Consider the following 18,060-nt stretch of genomic DNA (forward strand, 5'->3'; position numbering starts at 1 on the left):
TCACAGAATAAATCACTTTATTCCACTGAGTGGACTCTGGCCTGTGGAAGCAAGGGAGCCCCAGTGGGTGCAGAGGATCTGGCTCCGTGTGCGGGCAGGGCTGGCTTGGGGCTTACTGTGGGGGGCAGGGGAAGAGGTGGGGCCAGAGAGCCACCTCCCACTCCTCTCACCCACCCCCCACAGCATTAAATAAACAAAAAGCAACTCTGTACAACACAAAATATACAGGGAAGTCCTTCCTCTCAGGCTCCCCACGACCAGAGCCCTGGACTTTGCAGAGTGGGAGGGGCAGCTGTGGAGGAAAGGGTTGGGGCCTCCAGCCTCTGATGCTGTCCCAGGCCCCTTCCCAAGGTCATGGGATGGGGGCAGGCAGCTTGGAACAGGAAGCAAAACTCCAACTTCCTCTGAAATCCTATGTGGAGAGGCCCATTTCTTTGGGACTCCTGGCTCAAAGGTTTTCTGCTCCTTGCAGACCCATGAGCTTTCTCAGGAACAAGTAGCCTGGACTTAGCTGAGACCCCTCCAAGAAGGGCCGGAGCCCTGGCCTTGGAGGCAGAACAGGCCTGGCAAACAGGCTGGAGAAGTCTGGTCCCGAAGTCTTTGCCCAGCCCAGGCCTCCGTCTTGGCTAGGAAGCAGGGCCAGGTGAGAGATGGCGAGAGCCCTGGAGAAGCCCTAGGCTCAGAGGGGTCTAGTTGTTTGGTAATAGACCAGGTGTTCCATGTCATCAGTGGTGGAGACCTTGGAGCTGCTGGGGGTGGAAGGTGGAGGGTGGCGGTGTCTGTGGAAGCCCTTTCTCTGGTTCTTGAAGAAGCAGTAACCCAGAATGGCGATCACCACCACGATGCAGGTACCCAGGAGCACTGCAATGGCCACCTCCACAGAGCCTGGGGAAGAAGGGCCGGATGAAGCACTCCCAGAGCCTGCTGGCTTCTGACGCCCACCCCTACTCTGTACCAAAGGGACTTCGGCAATGGATGCGGGGGGTGGTGTGGTAGTGGTGGTGGAATAAGGACCTTGGGCATATGAGCGGCTGGAACTACTCTGTTGGGCGCTTGGTGGGAGGGATGCTGATGGGTCTTGGCTCCAGGTCACTCTGCTTGCAGGTAATGTGGGGAGGACACTGATGGCCCGCAGACTTGGCATGTATTTCTATCCTTCTCCCCTTTACCCCAGCAGGTACCACCACTGTCCCTCTAGCCAACCTCAGGATCCTCTCAACACAGCCTTAGGCTTTCACAACCACTTGAGTGGAGTCGATCTTTGAGTTGATACCTACTCAGTGGTGACAGGCAGATGGGGCACTTACCTGTGTTGGGAACGGGGCTTTCCCGCCGCAGACCAAACACATCCTTCTCTACAAAACAATGGAGGCGGGGGAGATAAGTCAATATGAAGGGTTCGAAGACTCAGTTGCTCACCAGTAGTGCCCCAGACACCCCACTGGCATCCTCTCCCACCCTTAGCTCCGATGCTCTGAGGGCACGGCGTGACCAGTCCCCGCCTTGGGACAGAGCTGAATGCTCTAGCTCGGCCTTTCTCCTCCCCAGCTTCCAGCCCCGCTCTGTGCCACTCACTGGAGATGCCACGGCAGGACTCAAGGCACTGCTCCTCCTCCTCAAAGTTGTTCTTGTTGCCATAACAACCACCGTAGGTAAAGCGGGCGCAGTGTTCGGTGAAGGGGTTGTAGTACCAGCGAGGGATGCTCTCTGAGCAAAGTCCCGTGTCTGGCAGGTCTACACAGTGCCCTGCAGGGTAAGGAGCAGACGAAGGTGTGAATGTCCGTGGGACCTCCCCGCCACCACTAGGCTCCACATGGCTGCTGCCCGCCACCCCCTGACCCTCCTCAGGCTGGGGACGGCTGTGGTTCAGTGAGGGCCCCGGGGGCCCCAGAAATATCTGGGCCATTTGCAGTGTTGCTAGAAGCAAGGAAGATAAATGCAGGAGAGTAAGTTTGGGTCCAGAATTACCCTAGGCGGACTCCTATAACTATTTCTTAATTTTCTTTCAGCATTCCCGACTGTATCAAGGTCTCGGTTTCTCCCCAGCACTTGATGGTCTGCCTTTTAACAAACAAGACTCAGAGTCTGAACCTTGGCAGCCAACAGCGTCCAGCTAAAATTTGTTACCATGTTTTATTATACTTATTTTAAAAGCAAATCTCAAATTGTGGCGTATAATAGTGGCTTTTCATTTACAGTACTGACGTGAAAGTTCCTTTGTTTTTTTTTTAATCTCCAATTTCAGTTATTTATTTTTGGCTGTGCTGCGTAGCATGCAGGATCTTAGTTCCCTGACCAGGGATTAAACCCATACCCTCTGCATTGGAAGTGTGGAGTCTTAACCACTGGATTGCCAGGGAAGTCCCTGAAATTTCCTTTGTAATATGTTAAGTTAAATCAATAACATCTCAGTGATATGTACGCATGGTTAAATTTCTGAAGGTGTTGGAACTCTCCTGGCAATTCAGTGGTTAAGACCCTGAGTTCCCACTGCAAGGGGCATGAGTTCAACCCCTGGTTAGAGAACTAAGATTCCATATGCCATGCGGCACGGCCTAAAAAAATATAAGAATTTCTGAAGGTGTTAAGAGGATGTCTGATGCTTAGGAAACACAGAAAGAAAAGCGCAGGACACCCCTGCCCCCAGCTTTCTGCCCACAGCCTGGTACCCACAGCAGGCCCCTTCAGCACACTCACCTTTGTCTCTGGGGAAATGGATCCTCTGGAGTTTATCGAAGTCTCTGGTGTCTGCAAAGATGAAAGATCAGAGGTGCAGACCTGACAAGGGCCTCGCAGAGGTGTGGGGTGAGTGGTCTGGATCTGCCCTGCCCGGCCCGCCGCCCTCCATCCCCAGGCCTCACATTTCTCACAGGTGGCCTCGTCAGAGGCATCAGGGCAGTCGGGAGTGTCGTCACACTCCAGGAAGCTGTCAATGCAGCAGCCATCACCGCAGCGGAACTTGCTGGAGTGGCAGCTGCCAGAACACACTGGGTAGGGGTGAGGCCAGGGGGAGGGTGAGGTCAGGTGGGGGTGCAGAGGCCAGCAAATATCGTGAGTCAAACATCTACCTGGCCCTCTCTACCCCCAGGCGGCATCATGACACAGCCCCTGTTCCCTCTCCACCCCTGCCCCTCAAACCCTCCTACACACAAAATAGGCAAAGGCTGATGGGAGGATCCTGCAGCAGGTAAGGCACTTGTGGGCCTTCGTTCTGAGGGCAGGAATGAGTTGTGGAGCCAGGGCGGTGTGGGCAGGGGCCTGGACTTGATACTGGCTGGAGAGCTGGCAGGGGTGAGGGGAACAGGGAAAGGAGCAAAGCCCACCTGGATGATGCCTTTCTGCTGAGGGACCTAGGAGAGAAAAACAGAGAAGTGAGAGGAGGCAGGGCCAGGCCCCAGCAGGGATGAGCTGATGGGGGGCCTAGGGATGGGGGCATTCCCACGCCCACCTCCCTGATCTGTGAAGAGAGAACAGCTACCCTGGGGGAATGTCACCTGAGCCCCAACACTGCTTTGCAAAGGCCCACCTTGCACATCGCGGCAGGCGAGCTTGCACTCTTCTTCCCGAAGGTAGTTGTTCTTGTTGCCCAGGCAACCGCCATAAACGAAACTCTTGCAGATCTGTTCTGTGGGGTCGTAGTACCAGCGGGGGAAGGAACCACGGCAGCGGCCCACCTTCCTGGATGCAAGGCAGTATTCTGGCAGGGAGGGAAGCTGGTCAGGGGGGTCTGAAGGGCCAGTCCACTGGGGCGGGGGGTGGCTCCCAGGGTGGCCTCCTCACTCCGCTTCCTCACCTTCCGTCTGCTCAGGGGACAGCACAGTGACTGTGACGTTGGACGTGCTCTCTGGCTGGTCTGAACCAGCCGCCGTCAGCTGGAACAGGTAGCTGCCTTCTTTGAGTCCCCACAGCTCCACCTGGTCTGGATCATTCCTCTAAGCACAGGAATGGCCATCAGGCAGGGACTGCTTGATGCCCCTGGGCTTCTCCAGGCCTTCCCAAAAAGCCACTCCCCACCCGCCCCACCCCCACCACCCCCCGTCACTGGGGAGAGCAGAGGGTCTTGGTATTGAATGGATCCTCGGCTTTTATCCACCCCATCCCACCTGGAGCCACAGTTGGGCCTATGGCCCCAGAAAGGAGCCCTGGCGAGCTGAGGTGGGTCCGGGAGCCAGCCGAGTGCCTCACCTCTACCCTGATGTCTGTGTCACCCCGCAGTAGATGCCAGTCTGTGTTCTCCACACCCTTCAGCACTAGGGGTTCCTGGGGCTGTACCTTCAAGTCTGTACCGTCCCAGGCCTTGGGGATCCGGGACCCTGGGAGGAAGGTGAGGTAAGGTGAACTCTCCTGAATGGGCAGGATCCCTCCTCAAGTGAGGGACTGGTGCCTTATGGGTGGCAACTGGACCAACCTAGGACTCAGCAGTCTGGTGAGACACAGATCCAATTTCACAATGAAACCATCTTCTTGTCCTCCATTTAGATATGTCACACTTAAGACATTCTAATGTTGTAAAGCCACTTTCTGAGGCAAATAACTGAGCGCATTGCCATCTGATCCCATTTAGGAAAAAAAAAAACAAGATATATGTGTATATATACATATACACACATCTATTTGGAAGGAGGAATTCTCCTATTTTCTACAATAAGCAGGTACTTGTGCTAATTGCTTTCAAAGTCAGGGGACTTCTGTTGTGGTGCAGGTGGTTAAGACTTGGCACTCCCAACACAGGGAGCCTGGGTCTGATCCCTGTTCAGGGAACTAGATCCCACATGCTTCAGCTAAGTTTTATGCCACAACTGCAGAAAGAACCCACATGCTGCAAGGAAGATCAAAGAACCCACGTGCCACCACTGAGACACGGTGCAACCAAAAAAAAAAACCAATAAAAATAAAAATTAAAAAATAAACATTTTTTTTTAAAGTTAGAGTAACAACACTTTTGAAAAGTCAGATAAGTTAATGTGTAATTAACACCATCACCCCTCTCTCTGCAGCCCAGATCACTGCTGAGAAGCCCATCCGGACAGAGGCCTTAAGCACAGAGTTCCCGGGCAGCACTGTGTCAAGCCTTGGTGTCCCATGATGACTGGGCATGAAGAGGGTGCCTCCTCCAGTTACAAGGGGACACAAAATACCCTCCTTCAGCCAGGGTCTTCAGAGACAGCGTGGCCCTGTGGACACCTTGATTTTGGACGTCTGGCCTCCGGAACTGAGACAATACATTCTTATTGTTTTCAGCCACCCACTTTGCAGTACTTTGGCATAGCAGCCCTAGGAAACTGACACACTGCCCTTGAGGGTGTTATGGTCCAGTTAGGGAGGTTAAGACCCAGCCACAAGAAGCAAAATGAGAGAAAAGACCCACCAAGATGAAGGGGTTTGTGGTACATGTACAAGACAAGGAAGTGGATGTTTAAAGAAAGGAAAGACCACAGCAAGTTAGAGGGAAAAGGCAAGGCTTTGTGAAGAAGGGACAAAGGATTTCTTTTTCTTTTTTTTTTTTTTTGAGACAAAGGATTTTTAAAATTCTTCTATTTTTATTTGTTTGGTTGTGGGGAAGAATGTTCTGTGTCGCTGATGACAGCAGAAAACATGATGAGCCAAAACAAGGAGTTGAGAATTTGCAAGGCTGGCTTGGTGGACATTAAGCAGACCAGCTGGGCTGGGGCAGACAGATCTCCAAGGGCCCTGGACACTGGGTCAGGGCATGTGGACACAGCAGGATTGACATTCAAATACTTAACAACTGGTGGTACAGAAAGGGGACAGACACTGGCCATGAATAGTGGCACAGAGTCCTGGAGGCCCAGTCTGCACTAGACATTGACCTCCCTAAAAGCCTGATCAAGGTCTAGAAGTATTAAGGGAAGGCCAAGGGCCAGGGTAGCAGGGGAATTCCTAAGCTCCTGGCAGCAGCTGTTTACCCATCTGTCTGGAATAGAATTATTTCTACGGAACAAGGAGGCCAGCAAGTGGACCAGTGCAGTAGTTCAAGGCAGATGCAACAGAAGCAGTCTGAATTAAGGGATAGCTTAGGGATGGATCCTAATGCTGGAAAAGACTGAGGCAAGGAGGAGAATGGGGCAACAGAGGATGAGATGGTTGGATAGCATCACTGACTCGATGGACATGAGTGTGAGCAAACTCTGGGAGACAGTGAAGGACAGGGAAGCTTGGTATGCTGCAGTCCATGGGGCCACCAAGAGCTGGACACAACTCAGCGACTGAATGATGACAGAGAAGAAAGGAGGGTGTAAGAAACAGTGCTGGGGAGACGCTTCAGGCTGCTGTGCCTGACAGGCTCTGGGGAACTGGCAACGGAGAGCCCGGGCACGGGCAGAAGGGAAACCAGATCTAGCAGGAACATGTGGCTTTGGCCATAACGAAGTTGAGTTTGAGGGAGGGAGCAGTGCAGTGGGAGCTCCAGGGAAGCCAGAGGTGGAGAAAGACCTAGAGTCACACTAACAAAGCTGCTGGTGGTGGAAAGTGTGCCCAGAGGACTTCCCTGGTGGTCCCGTGGCTGAGAATCTGCCTGCCAGTGCAGGGGACAGGTTCAGTCCTTGGTCTGGGAAGATCCCACATGCCGTGGGGCAACTAAGCCCCTGGACCGCAACTACTGAGTCTGGACTCTAGACCTCACACTTCACAACAAGAGAAGCGGTCACACTGCAACTAGACAGTAGTTCCCATTTGGGAACTAGAGAAAGCCTATGCACAGGAATGAAGATCCAGCACAGCCAAAAATAAAATAATTAAATAAATAAAAATTAAAAGAAAAAAAAATGTGTCTGGCACACACCAGATACTTCATCTGTAGTATCTTATCAGAGCTGGCAAATTATGGCCTGCAGGCCACATTTAGCCCAACCTGTCATATTTTTTAACGGTTGAAAAGAATTCTTAAACAATACTTCATGACATATGAAAAGCACATAAAATTCAAATTTGTGTCTATAAATTAAGATACAGCCTTACCACATTGTTTACAAATTGTGGATGGCTGCTTTCATGTTACAACAGCAGCTGAACAGTTGTAACCAACACCAAATCTAAAGTATTTACTATATGAATATTCACAGGAGGTTTGCTGACCCCATCTATATCGCCTACCTTCCTAACCATCCTGCCACAACTGCATTCTTGCTCCTCTTTCCAGGTGAGAAAACTGATACCAGAGAGGTTAAATGACTTGTCTAGGGTTGCTCAGTTTCTAAACAGCAGAGCTGGGATTTGAACCCTGGTCTGATTCATACTCTCTCCAAAACACCAAAACACCATGCTGCAGGTCATACCTGCTTAGAAGGATGACTTTTTTTTTATTATTACTTTTATAATCTTCAATTTTGTTTTTAGCTTAGGTAATACATGGCAACCCACTCCAGTATTCTTGCCTGGAGAATCCCATGGATGGAGGAGCCTAGTGGGCTACAGTCCACGGGGTCGCAAAGAGTCGGACACGACTGAGCGACTTCACTCACTCCCTTCACTCACTCAATACATGGACCTAGAGAAGGAAATGGCAACCAACTCTAGTATTCTTGCCCAGAAAATCCTATAGACAGAAAAGTCTGATCGGCTATAGTCCATGGGGTCGCAGAGCTGGACATGACTGAGCATAAGGACACGAACAAACCTTCTCTCCAGAGGTATTCTCAGTTACTAGTTTGGGGGCGTGTGTATGTGTGACTATCGGGAGGGAGAGTATTGAATTCATAAGCATGCAAGTTCTTCATCTTGCTTTTCCCTTAATATATGCTGGAAATCATTCATAGTAATACATACTTTTGGTTGCATAGCACTTTTAACACATTTAACCAGTCCTTCAATCCCTCTTGATTTAGGTCCTTCTTCCCTACCTTCCTCCCTCCCTACTAAAAACTAACCGATGCTGCCTCAGGGTTTATTATTAATATTACGATTAAAACAGCACCACAGTATCCAATTATAGGATGTGTTAACAGACACTGAGATTGTTTCCAATTCTTTGCTACTATAAACAATGGTGCAGTGAGTGGCTGGCTGGTAAGTTGTTTTACACATGTTTAAGCATAGCCACAAGATGAGTTTCTGCAAGTGGAATTGTGATGAGGGTTATGTGCATTTACACTTTTGGTGGATCCTGCCAACCTGCCCTTCACAGAGGCACCATAGAAGGTTAGTGAAATCTAAGAGTTCAAAGGAAGGAGAGAAGGTAAAAAGATAAGAACAACTGATAGAAGGCTGAATCATAGGGCTGCGTCTCCGCCTCTCTTTGATGAGGCAGAGAAAGCAGAGCCAACAGGGGAGTCACAGAGGGTGGACCAGAGGTGAAAAGACCAGGACACACAGTGACAGCAAAGGGATGGGAGGGGAGAACTTTCACAGAGAAACAAGCCAAGCGGTGCAGAGGCTACAGGAATGAGAAAAGGAAACCTCCATTATAAGACCAGGAAAGCAGGGCCAGGAACCAAGCCCCAACCTGGTGGCTTGAAGGCTCATTGAGAGCTAGCCCAGGCCCTGAGGTGAGAGGCCAAGCCAAGCGGGCAGTGAACTGGGAGGAGCCTTTCCCTCCCTCCTTACATTTTCCAGAAAGTAATCAGCAGTCCACAAGGGGAAACAAGACAGACTACTTGGCAGTCTACCTAGCAGAAAGATAGGCTAGCCCCACTGGCCTCAGGGTAGAAGTCACAAACAGAGTGACATATCAGACCTCGGGCTAAATCAGCAATGTCTACCCACACACGCAAGGCTGGTCCTCTCCAAGCAAGGAGCAGATGTCTGGACAGATACCGCTCCTTATTTCCCACCCAGAGAGAGCAAAGGGCCAGAGAAGCAATAAAGCCGGCCCCTCCCCGAGCCGTCAGGCCTCAGGACTCTCCAGTGAAACACAGTCTCCATCTTCCAAGACACTCTTCCAATGCAAGAATGGGGAAGATAGGGGAAGCGGAGAGGAGGAAAGAGCAGGGTGTTTAGCAGGCCCCAGTAATCTGGACTGGACTGACCTGGGCACAGGCAGGGAAAGGGGAACAGGTTAACCCACCCTGGGAAGGGCTCTTCCCAGTACAAGAACCAAAGGTTCAGAAGTCCTGAGCTCTTGCCCACTTTGCCTACCCTAGCCCAGCTTCCAGAAGGCCATAATGGCTTGACCCTCTTTGTACTTTCAGCCTCTCTAGTGCGACTCAGGTGAGATGGACTCCTGGACACATGCACACAGCATCCCCCATTCCCCCAAACACTGTGGTGCCCGGAAACGGCCTGAGGGCCAGACTATGTCCAAGTTCTACTCAGCACCCCATGGGACAGGAAATCCCCACTCCATCCTGTCTTGTGCCAGCCAGGCAAGTCAGGAGGTGGGGAGGTTCCCAGATGAGGAAGGCTCTGTCGAGCTCAGCTTCCTGACCAGACCCCAGAGTTTCAGGCGTCGGCCCTGCAGTGCTGGCTCTCCGATGGGTTCTGTCAGATCTGGGAGGGCAGGCAGCTCGGATCACTTAGGTCATCACCACCTACACTCCCTGCTGCTTCCTTGTGAAACAGGCTTAGGCCCTGGCCCACTGGGACTCAGTAGCCCAGCCTAGCCTGGAGACAGTGTCCCCCTCCTGGAATCTCCACCCCACCTCTTCTCAGAGATCCAGAGCTTCTGAAAGGATAGGGAGAAGAGGAAAGGCTGGAGAGGAAAACTCCTTTCTCTACTTCCGAGAACTGAGACCGACCAGGCCCAGCCTGACCCCTGGGCTCCCTAGTCTCTGGTTCTGTTGTCCACTGGGCTGTCTTGGATCAGAGACAGGTTTCTACCAGAAAGATGGTCTTGTGTGAGAAATAGAGCAGCCCTGTAGGAGGTCCTGCCTGGGGTTGAGTCCCATTTGTGGATGGTATATATTTAAGATGGAAGTCAGTTTCCTAATCTAAAAAGTGGAATGACTACTAATAGCACCCTTTTCAGAGGTGATTGTCATGATGCCTAAGTGAGAGGCTGAGTGGCATAGCAGTCAGCAAACAGTAAAGTACTAACAGAGGTTATCAGTAGGACCCATCCCTGCCCTGGAGACCCACCTGGCCAGAACAACAGGTAGAGAGAATGGGGAACGAAGGTCTCTAGAGGGACCCCAATCCCAGCTAACTGCTCAGTCCCAGGAGGAAAGAGGAGGAGCCGTGGCCCCACTTTGCCCTTATCCTGGAAGTAAACAAGGTGAGCAGACAGCTTGGCTACTAGATCTTAAGCAGGAAGAGCTCTGCCAGGCTTATGAGAACACACGAGTATACACACACGCACACACACACCCTTGCCTGGACAGCTGACTTCCTTCCCCTACCAGGTATACATACCAGTGGACTGACTCATCCAGCAACCCTCCTTACCTGGACCCCAGGGCCTTTAGGCTACTGTGTTCACAATACCACCTCCTCCCCAGTTGGGTCACCCCCAACTGGGCTTGTTCTTTAGACTCTGGGGGTCTGGCAGTTTTTCCCCAGACCACTAAAGACCAGAACCTGGGGAGAGGAGTACAAGAAATGCTAGACCCAATCCCAGACCCAGCCTGAGGAGCCCAGCCTTCACCAGGTCCACTTGACAGAGCCGCAAGTACCTAGCATAGTGCTCGGCCTGGAGTATCTATCTATCTAGTCACCAGCTGGCCTCCAGACAGCTCATTCCCTGATTTGGCCCATTGGGGTCAAAGTAGGAATCCCGAGGAGCTTGCTTCCACTCACACATCCCAGAGCACCCGCCCACTCAACATCCTGAATTCAGGAGCCAGCCTGTTCTTAATTTACTGTTTATACCATGCCTACTTCTAAGGATGAGTTAGGATCGAATGGGTGTCTCTCCTCCAAACTCCTTTCTGATGCTTCGCGCAGGACCCTATAACCAGTCCCTTTTGCGAGTCTCCCCAGATCCTGGCACCCTCGTCCTTACCTCTGAAGCCCTGGGTCCTCAGCTCGCGGTAGGAGCGGTAAACCTCCCGCGTGAGGTAGTTGATGAAACCCTCCCTGGGAGCGAACTTGCACACGAAGTTCTGCTCGTAGAGGCAGTTGATGAGGAAGCAGGAGACGATGGCGTCCTCCCCGCCGTCGGGCTGCAATTCCACCAGCGCCAGATTGCAGTCGCTGGAGCTGCAGCAGGCGTGCACGCAGTCCCGGCCGCGACGCGCGGTGAGGGAGCGCAGGAAGGTGGCCCCGTTTCGGACGGAGGCGTCCGTGTCGAGCACGAAATCAGGCACCCCGGGGGTAAAGCGGTTCAGGCAGCCGTCGGCCGTGAGCAGACCGGGGGTCACCGGCGGCGGCCCGGCCTCGGCGCCCCGGAGGACGAGGGCGCAGAGAAGCCACACGGCGACCGCTGGGATGCGGGCCTGGGAGAGGCGGCCCCCGGCCATCGTCCTCCCCACCGGGGTCACCTTCACAGAGCGGGCCTCTGGGCTCCGAGGGTGCTAGCGACCTGCGAGAGGGAGGGGACGGAGGAGGAGACATCGGATCAGCCAGAGACTTCCAGGGAGGAGGGCCGGCCGGGAGGAAGTGAAGGGGAGGACCGAGGAGCACGAACACCCCTGGAGAGAAGACGGGCAGGCGGGCCCGGTCCTCCCACGCACACTTCGGTGACCCCGCAGCCGGTCGGACGGCTAAAGAGCTCACGTACCCGGACACACGCACCGGCGCAGAACAAAGGGCCAGACATGCTCCGAACCCGCTCCGCCTCCTCCTGGCTCTCCTCGGCCCGCGTTACCTGCGCAGGTGAGTGGGGTGGGGCCGGGCCTGCCGAGGTTCCGGTCCAGGTTTCCTGCGCCGCTCGTACCGCCGTTTCCGCCCAGCTGTCGGGTGCGCTGAGGTTCCGGCACCTCCACCCCTCTAGTTTCTGGTGAAACTGAGTCAGTGCGGCCGGGGCGGGGCGAACATTAACCCCGGCGTCGCCGGCCCCGCCCACGCCCGGTGCGCCCCTGCAGCCCGGGCTTCCGGGCCGCCTACCCCCAAACCCTGCCATCTTCCACCCTGCTTCTGCAACCTGGTGCCCAAACAGGCTCAGAGGCCGGCGCGCCCCGCCCCGGTCCCCACTTCGCGGGGCTCCTTGCGCCCCAGAAGTACACCCCTATCCCTGGAGGCCCAGACACTTCGGGAAGCGCCGACGATGTCTGGCACCTGAAGGTGGGTCAGATGCTCAGAGGCGGCCGACTCCCCTTCCGGTCCGGGCTAGCATTCCCAGACCCAGGCCCGAGGCGCTAGGGAAGGGGCTGGGGGAGAAGAAACGGGGGAATGCCCGATGCCAGTGATCTCGCTGTCGTAGTCAGCCTTCGGAAAGTCATTTCCATCTTGTGGCGGGAAGAGATCCCAGGAACTGTGTGGCTGCACCTTTGATAACTGGAATCCCGGATGCCTGCTGGCTTATTACCACCTTTGTCAGCTCTGGAAACCCTCCTTTCTGATACAGTTGACAAACAAGAGGTTTCCCCGGGCCATGTTTCCCTGCTTGATCCTCAGTGGTTCCTTTTGTTTTGAGGCACTTCCTCATTTTGTACTAACGTTTCCGTTCGGTTCGTTGTTGGAGCTGAGTTAGCTTCATTGGTCAGCAGATCCCCTTCTCTGGAGCACAGAATTTCTCTCCTCTCTCACCAGGTGGGGTGCTGCTCCTGGTCAGGAGCTGATTCTTTCTTTCAGTAAAATAACATCCTTGGAAGCTAGAGGTTCCAGATCACCAAAGTACCTGAGCCTTCACTGAGCCCTGGACTCCTTGAAACCAGGCTCATTGCTTTTCCTGAGTGAAGAACTCCTCTTAAAGGCTATTCTTTACAGAGCAATATTGGTCCTGATAATGTTCTCCTCGAAAGAGATTCCATACCGGACTTCCCTGGTAGTACGGTGAATAGAAATCCACCTGCCAATGCAGAGGTCACAGATTCAAGTCCTGATCCAGGAAGACTCCATATGCCAGGAACAGCTTAAAGCCCATGAGCGGCAATTACTGAACCCACGAGCTGCAACTAGTGAAGCCTGTTCACCCAGAGTCTGAGCCCTGCAATGAAAGAAATCGCAGCAATGGGAAACCCTTGCACTACAACAGAGTGGCCGGCAGCAATGAAAACCCAGCGCAACCAAAAAAAGTTAATAAATAATTTTTTTAAAAAAGAGAGATTCCACACCTTCATGATGACTTAACAAACCCCAGCCCAATGGGAACGGTCTTCTTACCCACTAGATCCTGTAGCCGACCCTCAGTATTTTTCCTAGCTTAACTGCAACATTCCATAGTTGCACACATTTTGGGTATGGGTATCGAGTGTGGGAATCTGTAGTCTGTCTCCCCTCTGAATTTTCTGGGTTTTTTCCACTGCCCCAGGCACGGTGGGGAACACAGATGGTATGCTGGGGAATGAAGCATATGATTGTGTAGTTACTGGAAAGAAAGAATTTTGAGATTTGATTCCTGCTTCCTTGAATACCTATACATACAAAAATCCTAACACAGAAGACTTACCCTATGGTAATATTCCTGCTGCTGCTGCTAAGTCGCTTCAGTCATGTCCAACTCTGTGCAACCCCACAGACGGCAGCCCACCAGGCTCCGCCATCCCTGGGATTCTCCAGGCAAGAACACTGGAGTGGGTTGCCATTTCCTTCTCCAATGTGTGAAAGTGAAAAGTGAAAGTGAAGTCACTCAGTCTTGTCCGACTAGTAGCGACCCCGTGGACTGTAGCCTACCAGGCTCCTCTGTCCATGGGATTTTCTAGGCAAGAGTACTGGAGTGGCTTGCCATTACCTTCTCTGATAGTAATATTACTACAGGTTAATCATTACTTCCATCATATATACCATTACACAAACCTACATCTGATAATGCCCAAAACCTGTTCCCAAGTATTTCACACACATTGCCCCATTCAGTCAAAACAAACCAAGAAAGTAGGTACTAATTTTATCCCCATTTTACAAATGAGCAAGTAGGCTCAGACAGCTGGACAAACTTGTTAGGTCACGTGACAGGTGGCAGATCCGGGATTGGAGTTCAGGCAGGATAAGGCAGGATAAGTCGACTGCTTTAGCACCTAACACTGGGCTTTTACTGCACTTTCAATTCTGACTTCAGCTGGAAATTCCACACAGCTCAGATCAACTTGCCTTGAAAAATCAACAGATTTTCAAGTGGTGGTCCAGCCACAGTTTGAGATGCCTGCTGGGTTCCAGATGTGTGACATCTGTGACCTCTGTTGCTCACAACAGCTCTGAGAATAGTTTCTACTTTGCAGGGAGGCTCACTAAACTCCACCAAGGTAAGGTAGTGAAGAGTCGGAGGCAAGACGCTATAGGGGTTCAGCTTGTGGGCTTCAGACTCAGATTACAGGGTTTAACTCTTTCATCTGCCACTTAACTGTAGTGTGGCCTTTGGCAACTTATTTATCTCCTCTGTGCCTTAGCCTTCTTGTATACAACATGGAACTTCTAGGGTTAGTATGAAAATTGAATGAGTTAATACAGAGAAAACATTTGACTCTGAGTGCTCAATAAATGTTACCTGAAAAAAGTGACAGAGTCAGAATTTTATCTCAACTATCTCAGACATCAAAAACTACACTTTGGGAACTTCCTGGTGGTCCAGTGGCCAAGACTTCATGCTCCTAGTGCAGGAAGCTCAGGTTCGATGCCAGGTCAGGGAAAATAGATTCCACATGCTGCAAGGAAGATCAAAGATCCTGTGTGCCGCAAGACCTGGCACAGTCAAATAAATATATTGAAAAAAAAAACCGTACACTTTTCACACTACCTTATGCTGGTTGTTACATCCTAAAGAGGAAAACTACACATGAAGGGAAAAAGACTAAGTTCACCAAAGCGGTAAAGGTGATGGCATTTGAATGATGAAAATATAGGGTAACATTTTCTTTTTTCTAGTTTAGAAATTATTACCAAGTTTCCTTAGGTGAGCATGGAGTGTTTCCATGAGAACAAGAAAAATACATCATGACAGCTTTCACATTCATCATATTTAGCCCCGCATTTCTTCTTTTTCCACATTCTCTCCTCATCTCACTGACCCAGCCACTTTGTCCCAGTATCTCTGTGCCCCCTGCCTTTCCTTGGGCTTCCCTTGAAAATATCCAGCCAGCCCTGGGTGGCGGCAATCTTCAGTAACTGCTCACATCCATCCCGTCTTGTCTGTTGCCACTGCTACCGTAGTTTTGGGCTCTGTACCAGCTTGCAGATGTACTCCAGGCCACCCTGCACATGGCATGTGGTTCCCTCCTCCAGCCCTGCTCTTCAGGTCCTCAGTGACTCCCAAGAGCCTCTCTAGCAGTATGTACAGAGCCAGCTATCCTCTGGGTGGGTTCATAAAGTTTGGTTTATGGAGAGGCAGAAAGCGTCAGAGCTACTGGGAGTCTCAGTTAAAGCCCTTCCCCTTACATATAGAAAGCTGTATGTCCTATATATAGGCCCAGAGGTCGGTCGTTGTTTTGTTCAGAGATAAACAGAGCTAATATGTAGCAGAGACCATCTCTACACTTCAGGTCTCTTGACTACCAATATTGGGCCCTTTCTGTGATTCTGACTTATCTTCCTACAAAGCATTTCCAGATGATATTGTTTTCTTTTCTCTCTCTCTCCTTTTTTGGCCATGTTGTGTGGCTTATAGGATCTCAGTTCTCCAACCAGGGGTTGAACCTGGGCCACAGCAGTGAAAGGCCAGAACACTAACCACTAAGCAACCAGGGAATTCCCGCAGATGATATTGTTTTCTGATTGTACATTGCAGGTCCAAGGATGCTGTCCAGGTGAGTTAGCTCTTTTGTTAGGCCATGTGGTTCACACTCCCTATATGAACTTGGGGAAGAAAAAGCCAGGGTTTATGCTATGGGCTTCCTTCATATTTGCAATACCACCAGTACCAACCACTGATGTTAGGAGTGGGTGGTTTGGTGAGAACAAGCATTCCTTAACACCACACTAGAAAAGGAACACTGAATGCCTTATCTTGGATGGTGGTCTGGTGGTTTCTATAAGTAGGTTTAATGAACTAGCTACAAAGACCGCTATCAACGATGGTGGACAGGACCTCACCTTCCTTGTAAATGCATGCTGCTCCTCCCACCAAGAGCTGGTGTCTACCTTTCCCTTCACTTTGAATTTGTAACTTGCTTTGACCATAGGACAGAGTAGAAGTGATGCCACATGGCTTTCAAACCTCAGCCTTGTGGCTTGCATTTTCCCTCTTAGAACCAGTTGTCAGGTAAAGAAGTTTGACAATCCTGAGGGAGAGAAAGGCCACCGGAGGAGAGCAAGACCGGAGGATGAGAGGTTGTGATGGGAGAAAGAGGTGTCTGGCTATCTCACAGCCACCCCAGCTGAGTAGCTTCATTAAACCATTGTTCACCCTTAGGCCCAGTTGACTCGCTCCAACAGAGATTAGCTACACCTCCAAAGCCCTGCCCATGTTGCAGAATCATGAGCAAATGTGTTCATTTTAAGCCTTTAAATTTTGGGGTGATATCTGAGCAGATATCTTAGCTTATCTAAGCAGCTAAGTTAGGGAGTCCCTGAAGAAAGAGAATCAAGAATGGCATTCTCGACATAAGAGAAGCCATTGGGGGGAATTCAATGGTGGTCCAGTGGTTAGGATTCCTGGCTTTCACAGCCAGGGGCCCAAATTTAATCTCTACACAGGGAACTAAGATCCCACAAGCTATGCAGAGCAGCCGAAGGAAAAAGAGAGAAGCCATTTTGGCTGAAGTTATTTTGTGTTCCTTGATAGCTCAGTTTGTAAAGAATCTGCCTGCAATACAGGAGACCCCAGTTTGATTCCTGGGTTGGGAAGATCCCCTGGAGAAGGGAAAGGCTACCCACTCCAGTATTCTGGCCTGGAGAATTCCTGGGTTGCAAAGAGTCAGACACGACTGAGCGACTTTCATTTTCATTTCGTGACCGAAGCCTGGACACAGTGCTTGCCCTTGAACAGGTTTAGGTAAGAAGGGAAAGAAAGAACAGAGAAGACAGTCAAACAATAGTCCTGTGATAAAGCAGAGTCCTAGTTCCTCCTCAAGGAATATACATAATAATATACCTTTGACTCCAGTTGGAGCTAAGGCCCCCACCCTGGTGGAGGATAGAATAATGATCCTGACCCTCCGGATTTCAATCCACCAAGACTTGGACTCCTAAAACTTTGACCTAATTCTATGCAGAATTTTCTGCTCAAGCCTCTTCATGAATATGCATATCAGTTCAGTTCAGTTTGGACTCCCCTTGTGGCTCAGCTGGTAAAGAATCCGCCTACAATGCAGGAGACCTGGGTTCGATCCCTGGGTGGAGAAGATCCCCTGGAGTAGTGAAAGGCTACTCACTCCAGTATTCTGGCCTGGAGAATTCCATGGACAGAGGAGCCTGGCAGGCTACAGTCCACTGGGTCGCAAAGAATAGCACACGGCTCAGCGACCAACACTTTCAGTTCAGTTCAGTCGCTCAGTCATGTCTGACTCTTTGAGCCCCCATGGCCACAGTACTTGCCCTTGAACAGGTGTAGGTAACAAGGATCCTGAGTGGACAAAGAAATGTCAGAACAGTGAAGACAGTCCAACAGCAGTCCTGTGATAAAGCATATACATATACCTTTAGCTCAAAACTTCCCTAATTTTGCTGTTAAGGGAGAGGTAGCTTTGAGAAAGTTCCCTGGTCTCCTCCTAACTTGCTACTATTGCTGTTGTTTAGTCGCTAAGTCATGTCTGACTCTTTCGTGACCCTATGGACTGTAGCCCACCAGACTCCGCTGTCCATGGGATTTCCCAGGCAAGAGTACCGGAGTGGGTTGCCATTTCCTTCTCCAGGGGATCTTCCTGACCCAGGGATCGAACTCACATCTCTTACGTCTCTCACTCAGGTGGGTTCTTTACCAGCAGCGCCACCTGGGAATCCCCAAGGCAAGTACTAATTTGACTTGCTGCAAATAATAATAAATCCTTCCTTCTTCCAATCTTTGGCTTGATTGTGTCTGTTGGCTTGACACCCACTGAGAGGCAAACCCATTGCTCCAATAACAGTTCGTTTTGTGGCAATAACTGAAACAGGGGGACAATATATTTACAGAACAATTTTTAGTACTAATTTTCT

At 51.1% G+C, this 18,060-nt stretch overlaps 2 protein-coding genes across 7 annotated transcripts in view; one reads left to right on the forward strand and one right to left on the reverse strand.

Annotated features, from left to right (window-relative positions):
• On the reverse strand, positions 1-11,824 carry SPINT1 (serine peptidase inhibitor, Kunitz type 1). 2 transcript variants are annotated; one of them, XM_055435967.2, is made up of 11 exons: positions 11,699-11,824; positions 10,895-11,413; positions 4,186-4,313; positions 3,794-3,932; positions 3,527-3,697; positions 3,324-3,350; positions 2,862-2,987; positions 2,698-2,748; positions 1,576-1,746; positions 1,308-1,355; positions 1-885 (listed from the first exon to the last, which is right to left on the reverse strand). In XM_055435967.2, exons 2-11 carry the CDS (start codon positions 11,349-11,351, stop codon positions 680-682), a joined length of 1,524 nt encoding a protein of 507 aa, XP_055291942.2. In that variant the 5' UTR covers positions 11,352-11,413; positions 11,699-11,824; the 3' UTR covers positions 1-679. The 2 variants fall into 2 exon arrangements, with proteins under 2 accessions (XP_055291942.2, XP_055291940.2); XM_055435965.2 differs by having other exon boundaries at positions 11,612-11,747.
• PPP1R14D (protein phosphatase 1 regulatory inhibitor subunit 14D) overlaps positions 11,574-18,060 on the forward strand; it is a 25,127-nt gene continuing 18,640 nt past the window's right edge. Inside the window, exons 1-3 of one of the 5 annotated variants that reach the window (XM_055435971.2) lie at positions 11,574-11,706; positions 12,583-14,234; positions 15,593-15,731. In XM_055435971.2, coding sequence (XP_055291946.1) covers positions 15,721-15,731 — 11 coding nt within the window. In that variant the 5' untranslated portion in view covers positions 11,574-11,706; positions 12,583-14,234; positions 15,593-15,720. Of the gene's footprint in view, positions 11,707-11,971; positions 12,115-12,582; positions 14,235-15,592; positions 15,732-18,060 lie in introns of those variants that run through there. The other 4 variants (XM_055435970.2, XM_088839792.1, XM_055435972.2 and 1 more) reach the window with 4 other exon arrangements.

The sequence above is a fragment of the Moschus berezovskii genome, chromosome 9 (assembly GCF_049115385.1).
Source record: "Moschus berezovskii isolate FMDL1 chromosome 9, NW_MosBer_1.0, whole genome shotgun sequence".
Classification (NCBI taxonomy): domain Eukaryota; kingdom Metazoa; phylum Chordata; class Mammalia; order Artiodactyla; family Moschidae; genus Moschus; species Moschus berezovskii.